This window comes from Bactrocera dorsalis, chromosome 1 (genome assembly GCF_023373825.1).
Source record: "Bactrocera dorsalis isolate Fly_Bdor chromosome 1, ASM2337382v1, whole genome shotgun sequence".
In the NCBI taxonomy this organism is placed as follows: domain Eukaryota; kingdom Metazoa; phylum Arthropoda; class Insecta; order Diptera; family Tephritidae; genus Bactrocera; species Bactrocera dorsalis.
The window spans coordinates 21,331,744-21,353,922 of NC_064303.1; the positions used below are offsets into that span (position 1 = coordinate 21,331,744).

The window sequence follows — 22,179 nt, forward strand, 5'->3', positions numbered from 1 at the left end:
AAACAGTCATCGCATTCGCGACTTGGCTCTCACGTCACTGTTGACAGTCATAACTTTGAGGTTGTAGATAATTTCGTCTATTACGGAGTCAGCATTAACACCACCAACAATGTCAGCCTGCAAATCCAACGCAGGATTACTCTTGCCAACAGGTGCTACTTCGGACTGAGTAGGTAATTGAGAAGCATAGTCCTCTCTCGACGAACAAAAACCAAACTCTATAAGTCACTTGTAATTCCCGTCCTGTTGTATGGTGCAGAGGCTTGGACGATGACAACAACTGATGAGTCGACGTTGCGAGTTTTCGAGAGAAAAATTCTGCGAAAGATTTATGGTCCTTTGCGCGTTGGCCACGGCGAATATCGCATTCGATGGAACGATGAGCTGTATGAAATATACAACGACATTGACATAGTTCAGCGAATTAAAAGACATCGTCTACGCTGGCTAGGTCATGTTGTCCGAATGGACGAAAACACTCCAGCTCTGAAAGTATTCGACGCAGTTCACGGCGGGGGAAGCAGGGGAAAAGGAAGACCTCCACTCCGTTGGAAGGACCAAGTGAAGAAGGACCTGGCTTCGCTTGGAATATTCAATTGGCTCCTCGTAGCGAAGAGAAGAAACGACTGGTGCGCTGTTGTTGACTCGGCTATAATCGAGTAAGCAGTGTCTAAGCCAGTAATGAAGAAGAATTTGCATGAATCAAAGCCAGGGAAATACCTTAAAGTGTAAAATGTCAACCAGAGAATCCGAATCCAAGTAATTTTATATATATAGATACAATATATATAGCTTATATACTGACCTATGTAGGGCTCAGGGAAGTACATATTTGCCCGATTCAACCAATTTTTGACATACAGACCATTATCACAGAAGGATTATCCCTGAATTTCAATTATATATCTCACACACTCACCCATATTTTCGGTCAAAAGTCAACTATAAATATTGGGGTCAACATATTCGGTACCTAGGGTCTTGAACAGTTTAGGTTAGGTTTTGACAATTTTTGATCAAAAGGTGCCATACGTTAAGGGAATTATTACTGCAAAATTGTATTCCGTTATATTAATTACTTCTAGATTCGTGTACTGGAAAATGAAAGAAAGAAAAATAATTTTAAATTGTGCTATATGGAAAGTAGGCGTGGTTGTAATCCGATTTTACCCCATTATCAGAACATGACATAGGAATGCGAAAAAAAACACAAATCGAAATCGTTCGGTTGGGTCCCGCGATATGGGATTTCACCAAAAAGTGGGCGGTGCCACACCCATCGTCCAAATTTCAAATTATAGATTTATCATGTTTTTAGTAGTTTTTAACAGTAGCGTTATATGGGGAGTGAGCGGGGTTATCCTTCAATATCATTCATTTTCACACTGTTGGTATAAGTTCTTAAAAGATTTGAACTCGGCAAATTTGGTTGTGGTAGCTTAAGTGTCTTAGGAGATACATATGTACATTAAAGTTGTGAGAGGGCGAGTACCCATTCTACTGCAATCCTCTGCACCAAATTACAGCTTTATATCTTAATTTAGTGCTTAGTTAGAGCAGTTTATAGGTTTTCGGTTAATGGCGATTTGTCACTGCCACGCCCAGTGGTCCGATTACGCCCATCTACAAACTCGATATTAGCTACGACTTCGAAGTCAAGTCTATCAACATTAACACAACAAAATGGAGTCTCGTTTCGTACTATCGAAGGAGGCTTGAAAATCAACGAATAGGTGGAGTGTATCAATTCTATTTTCACTGGTGTTTTCCAAGATTTGGCGTATGGTGAATAGCAGGTCAATTGTTGATTTTTCAGTTCTAAAGCCACAGTGATAAGAATTATTGACGGCGGGTATTTTCTAAATTCAAAAAATAGTCCAAAGTTTCCAGTTTGGTGGATTGGGCAGATCATACTAGAGTTCCAATCGTCAGGATCGTCGTATTTGAATAACTCGCCCGGAAAATCCATCGGCATATCGGACCATAGTTCGATTATATATATTGTTCAATTCTCTCAGAGAATAAAAGTGCGAGTCGAGTAGCTAACAGTTTGTCCGTCGGTTGTCGAACCTTCCTTTTTTTAGGCCGTAAGGAGGGTTTAAAATGCCTTCGAATCGTATAGAGATCGTCATCCCACGTGAGTGATGTACCCACTAAAACACTCCCCCTTCTATCATGGATTTTTCAAGATGAACCTATTACAGGTCAATTTCTACTTTCCCTGCGTCCTGCCTACGATTTTGTAGCCAGCATCAAGCTATTTGGCTTATCTTCTATTGGGAGTCCGCATCCACGTCTCTTTTTTTAGTGCGTAGAACATGTTCCACGTACGCGGCAATTATTTCCCTGTTTTCGCTGCTAGCTATCAAAGAAAAAAGTATGGCTTGCATCATCTAGCGGTTCGTCTATGTAAATACATGCTGGGCTTTCTGTTTTCCCCATATTGTACAGGTGTTTTCGGAAATACCCGTGACCGGATAGCATCTGTGTTATGTAGTAAATTACCTCGCCGTGTTTTCTACTGTGCCACATCTCTATTTCTTCAATCAGTTTGGCGGTCCATCTTCCTTTGCGCTCCCTTGTCCACCGATCTTGCCAGAGTTCAAAAGTTTGCTTCCTAGCCTGTTGTCTTGTGGCAATGTGTATTTCTATTCCGTCTTTCTTCCATAGCCAGAGTTTTCTTCTCTCCTTTGCGAGAAGGTCTATTGGGATGACGCCGCTTATCACTAGCACTGCGGGTTCGGATACGGTGCGGTACGCCGAGGCGACTCTCAGGGCTACTGTCATCTGCACTTTAGCGAGCACTTTCCTTCTATGTTCTACCTTTAATGTATTGGCCCATATTTCGCTACCGTAGAATAGCACTGGCTGTGTTGTGTCCATAAGCAATTTCCTTCTGCTTTCAAGTGGGCCTCCAGTGTTTGCCATAAGTCTTGATAGTGACATGGTTATATTGGCTGATTTTGTTGTAGCATGTTGTATTTGAGCTCAGTACGTCAATTTGTTGTCCATTCTTATTTCTAGGTATTTTAGGGTTTTCGTCGTTTGAATAGTTTCTGAATGAACTTGCATGTTTACCTCCTGCGGGATGTGTTTCCTAGTGAGCAGGATCAGTTCTGTTTTTTCCGCAGCTAGGCTGAGGCCGTGTGAGTCTAACCATGTCTGTGTTCGCAGCATAACTTGTGTCAGTCTGCGCCTGGCCATGTCGATGTTACGGCGGCGATGTCGTCTGCATAGCCAACTAGGTAGCAATCGTCAGGCATTTCAACGTTTAAAATTTCGTCGTAGCTGGCATTCCATAGATCTGGTCCAAGTATTGATGCCTGCGCTGCTCCAGAGGTTATTTCCTTACTTTGTGGGCCATCACTCGTGTCGTACAGTAGTTTCCTGTCTTTAAGATAGGTTCGTATAATTTTAATCAAGTAGAGGGGCGTTTTGAAGCGGCTTTCTAGTGTTTCGATCATATTTGCCCATTTTGCGCTATTGACTGCATTTCTTATGACAATTTTTGCGAGGAGGACTATTGGCCTTGAGAAGTTTTTCTTTCGATGAGCTTCCTGCACGCTGCGTACGACGTCTTCCATTGCTACGATGGTGGACCTCAGCTCAGCTCAGAGCGACAACATGGCTTCAGACCAGGCCTTCAGCATCGTTTATGGCGGCTATCATGCGGGGTTTCAACAGTACTTCTAGTAGCTTTCCTGCTGTATCTAGCATGCATAGAGGTCGGTATGCTGATGGTTTTCCTGGGTCTCCTTTGCCTTTGCTTATTAGTGTGAGATGCTGCCTCTTCCATATTTCTGGGAAAACTCCCTCGTTCAGACATGCATTATATATGGATAGCAGTAAGTACGGGCGTTCCGTAGCGATTAGCTTTAACACCTCCACTGGTATCCCGTCAGGTCCAGTGGCTTTTTTGGTTTTTGGTGTGTTTGCTGCCGTGTTTATTTCCTCCACGGTGAAAGGCGGTCATGAGCTCTCTTGCATATGTTCTGGTGGGTCTCTTTCCAGGTCATGGGTTGGGAACAGTGTGTTTACGATGTGCTCCATAGCTGCGGCGTTTAACTCAGGGGTGGACTGTTTTGTTCCGAGTTTTTTCATTACGATCTTGTATCCGAGCACATATTCCTTGTGTAACAATCCATTTGGGTATGTTATAACATGGAGCTTGATTTATTTCGATATTACTATTCATTAAATAAAAAATACTTTTATAGCTACCTACCTCTTCGCTTCCACTTTATTAAATCAGTCAATCGTTTTTTTATATTTTATTGTTTTTTTTTTAATATTTTTATAATATTTTGTTTTCATTTATTTTTAAATTTAATTAATCTCCATCTTCATTATCATTCAACGTCACCTTTCACCTGTTTATTTATTCATTGTTTATGGTTCTATAATGTGCTCGTCACCCACACTTCCCTGTCTTCAACTTAAATGTAGGTTTTTGTCATAATATACGTTAGGTAGCAATCACTTTGTGTTTTTCTCAATACTTTCATTAATTCATTTATTACATGCTTCTTATTTTCATTATTATTTCTTAGTTTTCTGTTGCTTTTTTTTTTGAATTTTTTGTTTGGTAATTGTATTTAGTTGGTAGTAGCAATGTAATGAACTTTAATGTTATAATATTTATGTATAAATAATTATCTCGTATAATGCTTAGTAGTTTAACGCGAATGAACTTTTTTATATATCGGTTTTGAATGAGACTTTTGTAGTTAAATCCTTTGACTTGGTTTCTTTTTATTTTTTTTTTAATATTTTTTTTTTATATTTTTCATGTATTTTTTAGAATTATGAGTTGCGTACAAATTGTTTGCAATTTCATTATTTTGCATTACATTTTTGCTTGAGTTTATTATTATTTAGTAAGTGAGTTTAATATGCAATTTGGTAAGTCTTCTCATGTGTTTGTGTGTGCATAGGAGTTTTTTGAGTTACTGTGCATCGTTTTAGAATTGTGGGTTTGTCGTTTTTAAATTGTGGGTTCGTGTGTTGTTTTCCGTTAGGCGGCAGAAAGATTTGTTTCAAATTTAGTGTGTATACTTTGAGTACACATATACATGCATTATTTTTATTTATTTTTAATTTCCGTGAAAAATTACGTTAGCCCGAGAGGTATAATGAAAAATTGTGACTTTTTTATTAATAATTTTTGAAATTTTTGTTTGGTACAATTTAGCTCTGCTGAACTTTTTAACACTAATAAAATTTTTCACATATTTGTATTATAGATATGGCATTTCTTCCAAAAATTTTATTGTGTCGGAAGCAAAGTGTTCAAATGTATTTGCAGCCTTTGTTTTAAGTAAAAAAAAAAAAAACAAAAACAAACTATAAAAAAAAAAACAAAAAAAAATAAACATAAAACTCACTGCTTCTAATAAATTCGCTCGTTTTTCCTTCAATCGCCACAAACAACTCAATCGGTTCTTTAAAATAATAATTTTTGACTTTCAGTATACATAGACTCTTAAAGTCACAGCGGTAAGACTGAATATAAGAGGGCTGTCCGATAAATAACCGACCTCAAATTGTGCATATTATAATAGCTACTCGCCAAAAGTTCAGAAATTTATCTTGCGCAATTATCTGTTGACAGTGGTTTTTGTGAGTCTATTTCGGTGATTTCCCCAAAATGGAAAAAATTGAATATCGAGCTGTATTAAATTTTTATTTTTGAAAGGCAATACGCCTTCACAAATCAAAGATGAGTTGGACTCTGTGTATGGTGACTCTGCACCATCGTTTACCACCGTAAAATTTTGGGCAGCTGAATTTAAACGTGGTCGCAGGAGCTTGGAAGATGATGAACGTCCTGGGCGTCCAAAAACTGTAACCACTAACGATAACTTCGCTAAAGTTCATCAAAGTTGGTACTAGACGACCGCCGGATTAAAGTTAGGGAAATAGCTGAGATTATGAAGATGTCAAAAGAAACTGTTTGTCACATATTAAACCAAGATTTGGGCATGAGAAAGCTGTCCGCGCGTTGGGTGCCGCGTTTGCTTACGCTAGACCACAAACGTGCGAGCATGAACATTCAGCGCTCTGTTGGCTCAGTTTAGAGGCAATAAGACCGAGTTTTGGCGCCGATTGATAACTGTAGACGAAATTTGGATTCATCATTATACGCCCGAAACAAAAATCCAATCCAAACAGTGGATTGAAAAGAGGGAACCAGCCCCAAAAAACCTAAAGCTGTGTATTCGGCTGGGAAAGTGATGGCGAGTGTTTTTTGGGACAGCCATGGAATTATTTTTATCGACTATCTTGAAAAAGGAAAAACTATATCAGGAGCATACTACGCATCATTATTGGACAAGCTAAAGGAAGAAATTTCGAAAAATCGGCCACATTTGCAAAAAAAGAAAGTCTTGTTCCACCAAGACAACGCACCATCTCACACCTCAACAGTCGCCATGGCGAAAATCCACGAATTGCGCTTCGAACTGCTTGACCATCCACCTTATTCATCGGATCTAGCACCAAGCGATTTTTTTTTTTGTTTCCTCAACTTAAAACTGCGCTCGGCGGCCAGAGATTTTCGTCAAATGAGGAGGCAATCTCTTTCGTGAACTCGTATTTTGCAGACAAAGACGCCAAGTACTATTTGGAAGGGTAGCAGAGATGGGAGCATCGCTGGGAGAAGTGTGTGGAGTTACAAGGAGACTATGTAGAAAAAAAAAAAAAAAAAATTTGAAAAAGTCGCGTGCATCATGGTTAGGTCGGTTATTTATCGGACAGCCCTCGTATTTACAAGAAAGAAAAAAATAAAGCCAAAACTGTTGCCCAAGTTATGTTCGAGTTCAAAAAAGTCGTTAATCTTCGTTCAGACGTTTGACTAACAAAATTACAGAACAAAAGCAGTCGAGACCACTTACTAGATGTGGTCAATTAAAAAAGTGTAGCTTTCAGATTAGATATAATTGAGTAAAGCAATTATTTATTAAAAATCTCCTTTCACTCAGGTATACACATAGACCATACGTTTCGGGTTGAGTTAATTTTCAAACCTTCTACCTTAAATCGTTGCTCGCTTAGCTTAAGTCTTTAGCTTAAAGTCTTAGCTTTTTATCAATTGACATGTAGACAGCATCTTTAAGCATCACTATACTTCAAGCTGAGAAGCAGAACGTCTGACGTAACTATCCAAGCTAATAATGGGTGTTCCAAGTAAAGGTACTTTTTTTAGTACCCTGTTCTTGACAGATCGTGTATTTCGTCAGTTACCAGTCGAAGTGCTCGAACGAACCGTCAAAAATTGAACTCAATGAATGGAATCATCTAAGACGTAGCCGTAGCCAACATTTGATAGAAATAATCTTCAAAAAATAAATGCCAAAAAATATTCTTTCGAATGATACCAAACAGTCCCCATTAAATTTTAAGTTTTGTTTTCCTCTTTTTTAAGTAGGAAAGCTTGAAATGGTTCACCCTTTCTTAATCGATTATATCAAACGTTCAGTTTCGACGATAAGAACATGCCTCAGCTCCAGCTGTTAATTTAATAATGCTAATGTAAGTTTCATCTCATGGAGACCGACCATGAAAATGCCTTTGAATCAGATTCTTTTTCTTGGAGTCTGTATTAAAAAGAGTGTTAAAATATGAATACGTTACTGCAACTGAAAAATTAACAAAGTTTATTTAAAAAAAGTAATAAAAATATATATTAAATTGTTCTATAATTTTTTCGACGTGAAATATTTTTCAAGGATTTTCAGTTCCCATTGGTATATAGATAAAGTATCATAAATGAGGCCTCAGAATACACGAGTCAAGCTCAGGCATCCTAAAGGATGACTACTCCTAATGAAGCTAGTAACTGAACTCCATTTGGTATCGCAAAGTACCAAAACTGGTCAATGCATAGCTCATTGGCCTACTAGACTAACCTAACCTATATAAATTTAAGAAAACCAATACTAATAATTGCCCCTCAAACTTATGCGTGTATGGTTATAATAGTGAATATTTTTGCAGATTCCCTTACCAACTTTGATGATCTTGAGATCCGACTAAGAATTAGCAAATTAATGCAAACCTACAAACGATTTTTAAACTGCAAACAACGTAATGCTACCAAAGGCCTAATACAGTGTTTCTCAAAATTACAAACTCAGTGTGGTTACCTTCGTTTTCAAGCATACTGCTTTCAGTAGCCATACGCCATGCAGAATCATGTTACAATTGTAAAGTAAAGTAGACCGGTAACTAGACAACTACTAGTCGTACACAATAGATATGTGAAACATTTCGTCACCTAAAATGCGTGACAAAGTATCATCCAAAAAATCGAAATTGAGTTTTTTTATTGCTTACAATTCTCTGCATATATATGTAGCATAAAATTTTCGGCTTTCGCTGACAGATATAACCAATATATAAGGTTGTCAAATATCTCCCTTCCGCTTTTTTGCTCTGTATTGAATACTTTATAAAAAGTGTTACATTGATCGGATTTAGTTCAAATATGCGCCGTTTCGTTCGATAATCTGTTTTCATCTAGACGGCAACTTCATAATACCCTCCTTCTAGAAGTCCCTCTCCTTATTTGCGAAGAACTCGGACAGTCACTTTTCACAAGCCTCTTTTGAGTTCAACTTTACACCTACAAGGGCGTTCGTCATGGACAGGAACAGGTGGTAATCACTTGGCGCTATGCCCGGGCTATATGGTGGATGCGATAAATGCTCCCATCCGAGCTTCTGTAGCTTTTGACGAGTCATCAACGAAGTGCGTGGTATATAGTATACTAGCTCTGCAGCGCTTTATATATTCATAGCCGCGAAATTCAAAAGACAAAAAGGCGGAAGATAGAAATTTGACAATCTCAGCTAACCATTTTATAACCGCCCTTCGAAAACCGTTATTTGCAATATTAGTGGTTTATTTGATCCAGTTTTCGTCGCCTGTCACTTATGAAATGGTCGATGTTACGTTATTTTGCATTTAGGTCCAGAATTTGCGTCAAATCATAATAACGGGTGGGCCATCTAAAGTTTTAAATATGAATTATCTATATTTCAACATGCCGTCTAACTCGATGTTTCCACGATTTGACAGATATTCGTCGTAAAAAGTCTTCCGCCTGCTGGCTAACGAAATGGTGTCGCTATTCACCCGCTCTGAATCGTCGTAACCATTCCTCTGCAGTTCGAAGTTATAGAGTACCATGCCCCTAAACATCATTAATCTCACGGAAGGTTTCTTTGTTTCTCTAGCGGATTTGCCTTTAACGAAGGAAAATTTAAGATACATAGATCGAATTTCGGCATTAGTGAACTCCATGTTTACACGTCTATAACTGTTGAACGGAATGTTCAAACTAACCATACATAGCGTCGGTTTGTGGGTTATATCAGGACCTTTCAAAGATGTATAATATTGCCAGATACGAGCTATGTAGCGCTTTATATGTTCATAGCCGCGAAATTCAAAAGACAAAAAGGGGAAAGGCAGAAATTTGACAACCTAATATAACCATTTTAAAGCCAAAACTCAAATTGTTTGCAATATTAGTGATTTAAATTATAACGTTTTTCCTACGCCTGCAAACTTATGAAATGTGATATTACGTTATTTTGCATTTCAGGTGGCGATTTCTTGAAACATAATAAATTTTTAGAAACTAACGCGCTTGCTATTCACTATAGTCTGTGATAGCAATTATATAAACATTACCGCGTACCAAATACAAAATGAGTTAGTAGCTTACGTCAGCCTGAACTCGGCATGTTGGAAGCGCATACCAACGACTTCCCCCAACTAAAACCAACAGGGCCATTGCATACTTGATGAAAATGAAATTCAAAAAATTTTTTTTAACAACTGCGTGAGAGTATAGTGTAATTTATTTGATTTTTCATATTATTTTATATTATTTTTATAAAACAAAGTGTTGCATGGAAATGCATTTCTGTGTGTATTCAATTTATTTCCAAATTGCGTTTGAGCGATTTTTATACTTGATTAATTTACTACATGCAGATTAGCAAATTCGAGTTTGGTAATGAGTTCTTGGATTTCACAATTTTTTTTTTTTGCTAGATTTTTCTTTTTATAAATATATTTTACAATTTTTAGCAGCAAAATATACGAGTAATAATGGAAAGACTTTATAAATGTATGTTTTTATTAGATGCATTTTTCATTTTTGTAATATTTTCTTGTTTTTTTTTCTTGTTTAGTAGATGAAGCTTAAAAATTTATTTTAGTTGAGAGTAGAGTGTTTGTTGTCTTTTTGTTTCATTTAACTTTAATCTAAGAGTATGCTAATGATGTAGAAATCTATGTAGGTGTGTGTGTATGTGTGTAGTACGGTATGAAACGCATGAAAGTGTTTTGTTTGTATATATATGTGTATGTTATATGTATGCCTATGATAGGTTTGAAGTATGTTTTTAGTTTAGTTTCAAAAAACTGCATTATTCAATATATTTTTTTGTTGCTTTTTTTTAGTTTTGGGTTTTGGTTTTTGTTTTAAATCTCTGTTTAGTTCGTTTCAATAAAAACAACTATCAAACAATTGCGCAAAATCTCTCAAAAACATTTTTGCAAACAACTTTGCAAAATTTTTTATCTTACATAAATCGTTTAATTCTGTTTTATGCTCATTCAACTGCTTGCCAGTATTTAATAAACTGCTTTTCGTTACATTTTCAATTGTTTAATGCGCTTACTTAACACTCTAGAATTCATCAGTTATATGCATGTATACATTCCGTTATTTATGCTAGCATTATTCCTGTCTTCTTTATATATATATATTTTTTTATTGTTTTTATTTTACACATTTATATGTATGCGCGTATATATGTATGTTATGTATGTGCTTATGTCTAGTGTTACCAGGTAAACTTTTTTCAATGAAAATTACATATAAATACCTTAATAACAAATTTGCTCAACTTTTGCTTTAATGCCACATACTTTTAAACTCATTCACCTGTAATGTTTACTCAGAATTACATACATTTCCATTTCGCTTTCGCTCGAATTCGCACACTCACGCGTTCGAAATTAACTCGTTAATAGTACACAATTCGGACTCATTCACTTAAGTTTACAGTTATTTACGCTATCAGCACGCAATTAAGTGCAATTTCTTTCTTATGCAATTGCTCAAACATCCCAAATCCTGTAACAAACATCATTCTAACATTTGAACCTAATTATTGGCAATTATCTTTATACTTTTCCAGTGTGTTGACTTCTCACCAAGTGACTGACATTCAATTGGCTTTTCGTTAACAGCAAATTTCGAAAGCTCTACACCAACAGCAACTGAATTTTTTGCAACAAAATTTTGAAAAATTAAATAAAACGTGAAATTTCTTAAGATCCAAATTGCTTTAACTAGAGCTTAAATGAGAGCAACTAGACTTCAGTGAGTTAGAAATCGCACTCGCCTTTTAGAGTCCAAGAAGCGTTAGTTAGGATAGACAGCATTAGTCAATTAGCTACCCAATTTATCTCTATGATATTTTCATGATATTTTCATGATATTTTCATAACACTGGTTAGTCTGTAGAGCGCCATAACTCAAAAGACCAACAACTCTACTTATAGAATGTCGTTCTAAAGCGTCTACATTTCGATCCCAACCCGAATAACAAGCTGCTCGAGTTTACTAGTTTTTCCTTTAGCTTTTTCTCAAAAGTTTCTCAAAACCTCATTCATCGAAACCCACGGAAACAGCATTAGCCTCATTTCTCACTTTTTGGCTTGAAGTTTTGGACAGTATTTTCCAAAAACGGTTATCGACAAAATAACAACCCAACATCACATTTTACGGAAATATTTTTCGTCTGAAACTGAAACTGAATACAAAACTACATTAGATGTCAACCACTCAACTAAATTCCTCCAGGAATGCAATGTCACAAGTCGTTTTGTCTACGATAGAGTGTAGTTTTCGAAAGTCACAAGTTGGTTTCATTAGGTTCGCTTGGGCGTATCGTAAATCGCCTACCACACATAAAACATTTCTAAAACTTCTAGTTGAACATTAGTACTTTCCGTAATGAGAAACAAAAATAACTTTTTTGGACAAAATAGAGCTTATATTTAACTTCGAAGTGGCTTTCCGTTCCTGAACATTGTGCGAGGTGCTCAGGGTACACACGAGTTAAAAGCTTTTTTGATCACACTCGTGAACTCTATTGCACTTCTTATAAAATCTCAATCAAGAGGTTTAAAAACAAGCAGCAGCAACCTAAAGATGCATTTTTATAGGAAAAGTCGTCGGTATATAATTGCCGGAACACGATCAGATTTCTTATGCTGATTTTTAAGAGACGAAACCAAGCTGTTAGTCACGGAAGAAGAGCTATTGGCCATAGGAAAGAAAATAAAAAAACACCCAAAGCGCCTGGATTAGATGCCATACACAATAGTGCCCTGCAGGAACCTATATACTCAAAACCTCAATTGTTTGCTAAAATATGCATATAAAGGAAGAGGTTTTTCCCGACTCGTGCAGAGTACAGCGTTTGGTTCTCCTCCAAAAAATCCAAGAAACCACCTGAAGAACCTTCATCGTATCGGCCTTTGTGTATGCTTCTAACAATGGGTACAAAATATAATACGAAATCGCTTGGTGTTAGCAATCCAGGTAGCCGGCGGATTATCAAAGAGATTCATTATTGACGCACTACGAGAAGTCGTCGATACTGCAAAATGTGCAGTAAGTGACAAAAAATGGAAAGGTCGCACAAAAAAGTACTGCGCGCTGATTACCCTGAATGTCAAAAATGCATCCAACACGGCAAAATGGGCACACATAAGTCCATACAAGGGAAACACCTGAATACCTCATAAACATTATAACGAATTATTCTAAAAACACAAGGCTGATTTATGATACGAACGAAGGCACCAAGAGCTATACTAACTCGAGTGGAGTACCAAAAGTCGCAGTATAAGGTCCACTATTATGGAACCTTAAGTATGACAGGGTGCTAAGAAGACAGAAACCAAAAGATGTAAAACTAAGGTCATATGCGGATGATTTCATGGTGGTAGCAGTGGCTAAAAAATTAGTCGACCTAAGAAACAAATGCAATGAGTGCTTAAGTGGTCTACGCCAATGGTTCTCTTCTATGAGTCTGAAACTGGCTGAGCACAAAACAGAAGTTTTACTCATAAGCACTAGGAAGGTGAGAGAAGGAAGAAGGGGAATGCGAGATTACCACACAGCCGCAGCTGAAGTATCTGGGTGTAATATTTTAAATAATTGCAGTGCATAGGCTTTCTGCAATTCGCGTTATAAGTACTTTCCGGACTATGTATATCAACCGATGCTCATGAAGTATTAGTCAGTATGCCACCCATTGATATTCAGGGTGATGAACTCGAGCGATTTTATCAGCTATCGGCGCTTAAAACAGTATCGGCAAAAACAGATGAAAGAAACTAGTGCAATCCTCATCCAAAAGTCGCTGGACTCATAGACTTCTACCGGACATCTACTCGTGGATAGACAGACGATATGGGGACCTGGATTTCCATCTTGAAGCTACTTTTACAGATTCCTAAATGGCATTAGTACGAACTGCCTGACGTGTACAGAGTATATAGAAGGCTCCGTACATGTATTATTTCATTGCTCTCGCTTTTCAAATACAAGGGAACAACTTCAAACCACATTGGGTGGTAGCTTTACGGTCGATAATTTAACGACACTCATGCGCCAAAGATGGACACCTGAAAAGAGAAAATACGCCATTTTTTTACAGCTTTTCTTCGATACAGGCGAAAACCTAAGTCAAACCTCTGTGATTCGTGTTTATGGCTCAGATACTGTAAGAGGATATCATTCGCAATTTTGGGTTTGTCGATTATGTTCGAAAATTTCGATATCAAACACCCATCACGCTCTGGAAGGACAATTGTTGGTAATATCGATATTGGAATTCGACTGTCATGTAAGCACTGTTTGAATATCCGGGGGCCCGGGAGCATTGTAAAAAAATCGTTGTGGTGCCTTATTTAGATAACGCTGCATAAAAAAAGAAAGTCAATATATAAGGACCACAAGAGTAACACAATAAAACCATATAGACCAAAATTTCCATCTGTGAATCACTGTTGCAACGCAACAAAAGCAAACGAATTCTGAAGCAGAAGCTCAAATGTAGTCGGTCATGGGGGAATCGAGTTGAGGCATCGAAACCGGTAGCCTAGCCTTAATTCAAAGATTTTCCAAAACATTTGGTGGTATTGGCACGGCAACATCTACTATAAGATGCTTCCTTACGATCAAACTCTTAATTCGCACCTGTACTATAAACAGTTGTACAGCCTGAAGGCTTTAGTCAATAGAAGAGGCATTATATTCCAGCTAGACAACTCCCGACAAGCCACATTGTTACTGACTCGTCTTGTTTTTATACAGCCACCTTACAATTTGAGCCTGACAGCAAGTGTTTACCAACGCTTCCGGTCTTTGCGTATAATTTTGTTGTTGAAAATTTCGCTTATAGAGATGCTTGTGAAAATTTGTCTCACCCTAGAACCCGGTTGGCATTATGAAACTATATTTAAAACAACAAAAAGTTATCCAACAAAATGATGTAAATTTTATCTAAATCGGTTAATTCTAAAGGAAGATGGAGTCAGGTGTAGAAGTTCACGCAAGTGAGGAAAGTTCTCTGATCGCCATTCACTTTCGAGGAGAAAGAAGAAGAGGAAATATTCTAACTGTGCTAAATAAAAGCTTCTATTCAATTCCAAAATGTTGGATATTCTTTTGCTAGACCTAACATTAAAATGCTCTTTATACTTTCTCTCTATATTAACGATTGGTCTGAAAATAATTAAACATTTTTTTTACTAAAATCGTACTCACGACTTTTGAATACCTTCGAAAATTGACTTACGAAAGTAATAACATTGCTCGCTAGTTTAGCTCAATACAATATTTGTCTCTATCTGCTGAAGCGATTTTGTTAGATTTATACCAATTGCTTGTTCGTTTCGTCACAATCAAATTTTCCTCGAATCGTAGCATGCGTCTGAATGTCAATACACTTCTTCGTTTCTTCAAACACACTGCCGATACATTTCTTTTTGCAAACCTTTAACATTTGTGTTTTGTTTAACTTTTCATACAAGATTTGTGTGTCTGTTGTCAGCCACGCACACCCTCACCTTACATATATACAAATATTAGTTTAACTCGCATACAATACATTCAAAAAATTTCACAAATTTCTTACTCTCAATTATCATAATTGTATTACTATTTTTGTGATAATTTTTTACTTTTACTTCTGATACAATTTATTATTTACTAGTTAGTTGTAAGTATGCAAGTGTTCAAGTGCAAATTTATGGCTGTGTGTGTGTAAATGTAAAATTGAAATGTTTGCATGCATGTGTATGAGTGTTTGTTTGTTTGTGTGTGTGAGCTCATATGCATATGTTGTTGTTTTTTATTTAATATTTAATAGTTAATTAATAAATTTCTTGTTTTTCTTTTTTGTTGCTGTTAGTATTTAATTTATTACTTTTTGTTTAGTATTAATTAATGGAAGACATTCTTTTATACAAGTTTAAGACACAGAAAATGTTTTTGTGTGTGTATGTGTGTGTGAATTTTTTTAACGCCCCAACGCTGCATTGCAATCTTTTTATAGTTTTCGTCTTATTTTTAATATACCCCAAACCCCACATTTATTCTGGTTTTTGACTCATCATATGTATTTGTATTAGTTTTTAAATTTTTTTGAAAAAAAAAAATTGCAACAATGAAGATGTAAAGCAAAATTGCCGCAGTAAACTCACAAAAAACGCAATTTGATTATGAAGTAGTCGATATGTTTAATTTTTTATCATTACGCTAAACCATTGTTTAATTCGTTTTTTTGCTGTGTTTCTTTTTTTTATAGTGCTAATTTAGTTTAAATTTTGATATTTTTGCCAATTGCAATTATAGTCAAAAGTATATTTCTTTAAATTTTAAGCAGCTTTTTTCACTTTCTTTGCTGCTGCATTAGTAATTTTTTACTGGTTAATTTGCTTTGACAAATTTTTTTTATGTAAGACTAATTTTTCTTTTAATTATTATTAATATTTTTTGCTATTGAAATTTAATTTTAATTTTTGTTTATTTTTTTGCACATTTTTTCTCTTCTGCTTTTCGTTTTGTATAAAGTTTTATATAAAATAAATCGTTTCAGTAAAAATACCAACAAAAATGCTTCATCTGCGTTCTCATATCATTTAAGTAGTGTTAGTATAATTCGTTTTTTATTGCTGTACCGTTTTGTTCGCCTGTCATTGACGTGCGCCTTCACTTCTCACCGGTTTTATTGGAAAACGTTTTTCATGTTTTTGCTGTTCATTTTTGTTTTGTGTGGCATAAATTGTCAATATTGTATAAGTACCATCAATATTTTCAATATTTGCATACATACATACATATATACATTTATATATATATATGCTATATATATTTAAACTGATATGACGCTCAATAATTGCATTAAGTCTTTTCATTTAACTTTGCTTGAATCGTTTTTCATATGTAATTTTGTTACTGTGGTGTCTTTTATATTCATTATGCTTAAATATAGTATATATTTCATGATATCAGTTAAGCATAATTGCAAAATAAGCTTAAAAGTGAACTTTAACACTGCTGTGAGTACGTGTATTTGTGCGCTTTTGTAGTTGGTGCAAGTAAATAATAACAACAAAACGCAAAATTAAATAATTTCAATTTCAGCTAAAAAAATTAGTTGAAACTAAATCTCTTGATAAATAAATATTGTTTATATAAGTTGATATTTTTTATGAAAACCGATTTTATTAAAATTTTAATTTTTAATTTTTTTTTAACTTGAAATTTTTTGCGTAATTGCGGAGCAAATTAAAAAAAAAAATTATCACTATTTTGTATTTTTTTGCTTTAAAAACGGATCGGTAGGAATTTTTTGTTGCTTTGCTTTACTTCAAAATTGTTTAATTGTGTTTCCTTTCGTTTTCGCTGTCAACAATATTTACAAAAAAGTATTTTTGTTTATTTATAAACGGCAAATATTTTACTATTTATAGTTGTTGCCGTTGCAATCAAAATTTTGATTTCAAATTTTTTTTAACGTCAATAATTTAACTACATTTACACTAAATGTATGACACTGTACTAACTTTAATGCTGTAAATGTGTGTGTGTGTTCTTTTTGAAATTTTTCAACAATAGCGGAAAAATCTTTAGGCTTGACCAAAAAAACTAAACAAACAATAAAATTTACAAAAAAAGTTTTAAGTTAAAATAAAATATAAAAAAAATTAAGTTAAACTAAAAAATAAAATAATAAAAAAAATAAAGTTAAAACAAAAAATAAAAATTTTAAATAAAAAAAAAATAAAAAATATTTTAAGTAAAAAAAATATTAAGTTAAAATAAAAAATATAAAAATTGTAAGTAAAAAAAAATTAAAAAAATTTTTTGTTAAAAAAATAAAAAAAATAATTTAAAATAAAAAATAAAAAAAATTTAAGTTAAAAAATATATAAAAAAAAATTTAAACTAGAATAAAAATAAAAAAATTTAAGTTAGAATAAAAAATATAATAAAAAAGCAAAATTCAACAAAAGATTCCGAAAAAAATAAAAAAAATTAAAATAATAAAAAAAAATAAAGTTAAACAAAAAATAAAAATTTTAAATAAAAAAAAATAAAAAATATTTTAAGTTAAAAAAAATAAAAAAAATTTAAGTTAAAATAAAAAATATAAAAATTGTAAGTAAAAAAAAATTAGAAAAATTTTAATTAAAAAAAAATAAAAAAATAAAGTTAAAATAAAAAATAAAAACATTTTAAGTTAAAAAAAAATAAAAAAATTATAAGTTAAAAAAATAAAAAATAAATTAAGTTAAAAAAATATAAAAAATTTTAAGTTGGAATAAAAAATATAATAAAAAAGTAAAATTCTACACAAGATTCCGAAAAATATAATTTTAATGCCGCGTTGTGACTTTTTTAATTCAAACATTTCAATCAATCATTACATTTTAATTCTTTAATTCTAATTTTGAAACAATAAATTAAATTTTCAGGACTTAATGCCGTTCTTGGGATTTTTCTAACGTATTGGTGTTAAAATTAAATTTTTTATTTTGAAAAATATAATTTTAATGCAGGGTTGTGAAAAAAAACTAAACAAAAAATAAAATTTACAATAAAAAAAAATTAAATTAAAAAAAAGAATTTTAAGTTAAAAATAATACAAAAAAAAATATGTTAAAAAAAAATAAAAAAAAATTAAGTTGGAATAAACTAAACTGTACTTAAAAACTATTAAACATGTGCTATTTATATTTAATAGTTTTTGGTTACAAAAAGTAAAAAAGCTAAACTTTACAAATATTTCATTTAAAAATAAGCTTTACTTGTCAAAAGTTAACCAAAATGTTGGGCAAAATAAAAAAAATTTAATTCTGAATTTTTTGTTTGTTTATTTTTTTGAAACTTTTTATTTTAATTTAGAATCAAAATTTTTTAAACCAATATTGGGGATTAAAACTAAGAAATATATTTTTCCTTCAATTTTTGGTATTTTTCTATTTTTTATTTCGGTTGTTGTGATTATTAAAAATAGTAAAAATGATTAAAAATTTCTTGATTGCCAGAAAATTAATTCAAATTTTATTTTTAAAGCAATATAACGGTTTTATGACAGGCCTTCTTTCAAAAAAAAAACAACAAATAAACAAAAGAAAATATATTAAAAAAAAAAAACAAATAAAAAAATTAAAAATTATTAAAAAAATTAAAAATGAAAAAAAGTTATTAACATTTCCAATATCGAAAAATTCCTAATTCAAATTAATTTAGTGTAATTTTTTTACGCATTTACGTTTTAGTACCACTGTACTTATTTAAATATGTCTATATATTTTTCCGCTAATTATTACTAATCATATTAACATTACTGGTCATTAATATGTTTTTTTTTGTTTTACTAATATACATAAATTACTAAGTTTGCTTACTTCACCTTAACTGTTCTTTAATAAGTATAGTTTAAGTACAACTAATTGGATCTAATTTTTTATGAATTTATAAATTATTTGAATTAAATTAAGTTTTTATTGTCTACCAACTTACACAAAATCGTTTTTTATTTGTTTTTCAATTTAACTACGACCTAGCTTATATGAATATTTAATATACTTAGTAGGAGGCATCTAAGAAACTTATTCCATTGTTTACTAATTAATTTGAAAAAATATTCTAATTACAAAACATGATTATTACCCGTCATTTTTATTTAAATAGTTAATATTATATCATGAAATTTACTTCAGTTTACTTCAGAAAAAATAATTAATTTAAAAAATAATGAAAAAAGCATCAAAAAATTATATAAGAAAAATAAAAAATTAAAATTAGAGCGGAAATTTCTATTTTCTTATTTCACAGTTGGCTTGGGTCGCGCAGTATTTGTTGCACGTCGACTTCACTTGCACGGAAATGAAGGATATGAAGAAGTTTCCATGCAAGAACTTGATTTTGTTCGCTCCATTTTTATGATAGCTAAATGATATAGTAATACAATCAGGAAAAGATATTCAGACAGTGCAGCATTAACTCGAACAATACTCCATGATAAGTTCGTGAAGATATCTCGTCGAATAGAAAACTTTTTGAACGATTTTTCCGATAATAGACTTGGATCATGGTTATGAATTACTCAGTATAATTATAATATAATGGAATGGAATTGCCTTCCATTTTAATTTTCGGAAGACGTCAGTCTAATCCTTACTGAAATAACTACGCATTCTGTTTAAATGCTGCTCTGATTACTTTTGAAAAGGAAGCTCTGAAAACACATGCATCGAAGGTATATGTAATATTTTCTGCTTAACTGTACTTTGAATATTAGACATTTTTTAATATCATAATACGGACACTTAACTATTCCATACCTCTTCAATTGAATAAATTGGATGACTGGAGGTATCTAGAAACAGCTAAATTCTTCTATAACCAACCGTATACTCGAATTCTACATTTTGAGCTTCAAATAATTTTTTGGCAACAACTTCAGGCATATACTTGTCATAAATTTAGTATGTGAAAACGGCCACGTTGAAGCAGAAAGTCAGTTAGAGATCGCTACGTTCTTTTGTTAGAACATTTCGGAATATTGACGAAAATCCTTTTAACACAGTTTGAATATCAAGTGTTTTTTCAAAGTTTGACAATTAAATATTTACTGCATTCTCAGTTGGACTTTAGGCAGATACCAATTCAAGACTTGTCACTTGAGAAATGGAACTACCTGCTCATATTTTAAGAGTAAGTACTTATTTTATTTTTATTCCTATGTGACTTTAAAAGAAGCGATGGGCTTGAATTCAGGTTGATAATTAAATTTTAAGGCAAATATTTCCCTTGTCATGTTCCAAGTGGAATTACAATACATAAGGAAGAGCTAACTTCGGGTATAACCGAACATTTCATACGCTTGCAACTTGCAACGATTAAAACTAGTGAAGTACCTTCAGGCGCATAAGGCCTGTTGGTTATATAGGGTTTTCATTCGATTCTATTTATTAGAAGCACAAATATGTACCGTTACAAGCAAAACACGCTCTCTTAATCTTATTAAAATAACTCAATAACACATTGTCCGATAAATGCCGTATAAAGTCTTCCGAAAGTGCAAAAATCTGTACATTATGGTAGGTATGCCTGGGCTTAAGGCAATATTGACTCCATTCAACCCATTCGTAGCACGCAGACCTATAATATTACTATCAGGAAAGGATACTCTTTGAATTTAAATTAAAAATCTGACTCATTGAACAATATTTTCGGTAAAAAGTTAACTAGAGTTACTGCGGTCCTACCAACATTCTCAAACAATATCCTCTTCTGATGTAGAATAAGGTTATATATTTTAGTGGAAATAGCGCTTTTTGTCTGATTCTGAGCTATCAAAAGTTGACTTTGATGCTTATGCTTAGGAACAGGAATAAGAAGTTTTCTAACATGATTTTTTTACTTAAATTGAAAGTAATATACTTTACTATACCAAGGGAAATTGTTCCTGCTTTGCTTTACTTTTAAATTTGATCCATTAAGTGGGACTCTAAACAACTGACTGTTGTGTAGAGGTGCCTATAACAAAGTTGCCACGCTTACAGTCACTATAGAAATATAAAATCGTTTGGAGAAGTATTTGTATATAATTCTAAAGGAGTATTTCAAGCCTTTTCTATTTCTATGAAAAAAAAGATTTTCTTTTACTGACATAAAAATATGCCTCTTGAATCAAGTGTGCTGCATTTAATCCATCTCTCGAATCGTCTACAATTTCTTTCCGCTCTAAAAAATCAATCCGGAAATAACATTTGTCTAAGTCGAAACTTAAAAAACTTAATTTTACACAAACATACTTATATACTCATACTTATATGTATAGTATATGAATATCCTAAGACAAAACTGTTGCTATTGTTAAAATATACTCGTAGATACATTTATTTGTTGTTGTATTAATTAGTGGGTTTGTTGTTGAATTTTTGTTGGCATAACTATTGTATGTAAGTATTTTTGCGTTGTTTCTCGTAGTCATTCTTTTCTGTATATGGTATATATGGTATTTGTAGTACACTTTTCACTGCACCTATGCTCGACGCTGTTTTGACCTGTAGCTTGTGATGTTTAGTTGTTTAGTGGCATTGCACTTAGTATCACGCATTTGTCAGCGTAAATGTCACCACCAACATGAGCAGATGCGCTACAAAGATCGAGACGGGCGTTTGCAGCAAGGCTGTGGCACGCCCACATTGCTGTATTTCTATTTCCTCGGGATGATAGTTGATGCATTTTTTGGGTCGACGACGCTTTGCACTCTCCTGCGACTGGCGACGCGCGCTGCAGGCGCCTAGAAAATTATTTGGGAAATATTTTATTAAAAAGTGTTATGTAATGTAGTTTTTAAAATTCCATTTATACCAATAGTACCCGACTCCTCAAGTGGTTCAATATCCAACTGTTTGGAGCCACAAGGGCATAGTGTATCCACCACTAACAGTATCAGATTGCTATGTGGTATTTTTTGTACGCTGAAGGGGCGTTCACAACCGGATACATGGCAATTTGTCAACTTTCCCTGGAAATGCGAAACTTTTGCTATATTTCTG

General features: G+C 33.4%; 1 protein-coding gene and 1 long non-coding RNA gene across 3 annotated transcripts in view; one reads left to right on the forward strand and one right to left on the reverse strand.

Moving 5' to 3' along the window:
- The window catches only part of LOC125780225 (uncharacterized), a 341,973-nt gene that overhangs the window by 198,061 nt on the left and 121,733 nt on the right, over positions 1 to 22,179 (forward strand). The window lies entirely within an intron of this gene.
- The window catches only part of LOC105225690 (voltage-dependent calcium channel subunit alpha-2/delta-3), a 105,527-nt gene continuing 104,605 nt past the window's right edge, over positions 21,258 to 22,179 (reverse strand). The window contains exons 17-18 of one of the 2 annotated variants that reach the window (XM_049461701.1): positions 21,992 to 22,148; positions 21,258 to 21,920 (exon numbers count right to left, since the gene is read on the reverse strand). In XM_049461701.1, coding sequence (XP_049317658.1) covers positions 21,727 to 21,920; positions 21,992 to 22,148 — 351 coding nt within the window. In that variant the 3' untranslated portion in view covers positions 21,258 to 21,726. The remainder of the gene's footprint in view (positions 21,921 to 21,991; positions 22,149 to 22,179) is intronic. The other variant, XM_049461694.1, reaches the window with a different exon arrangement.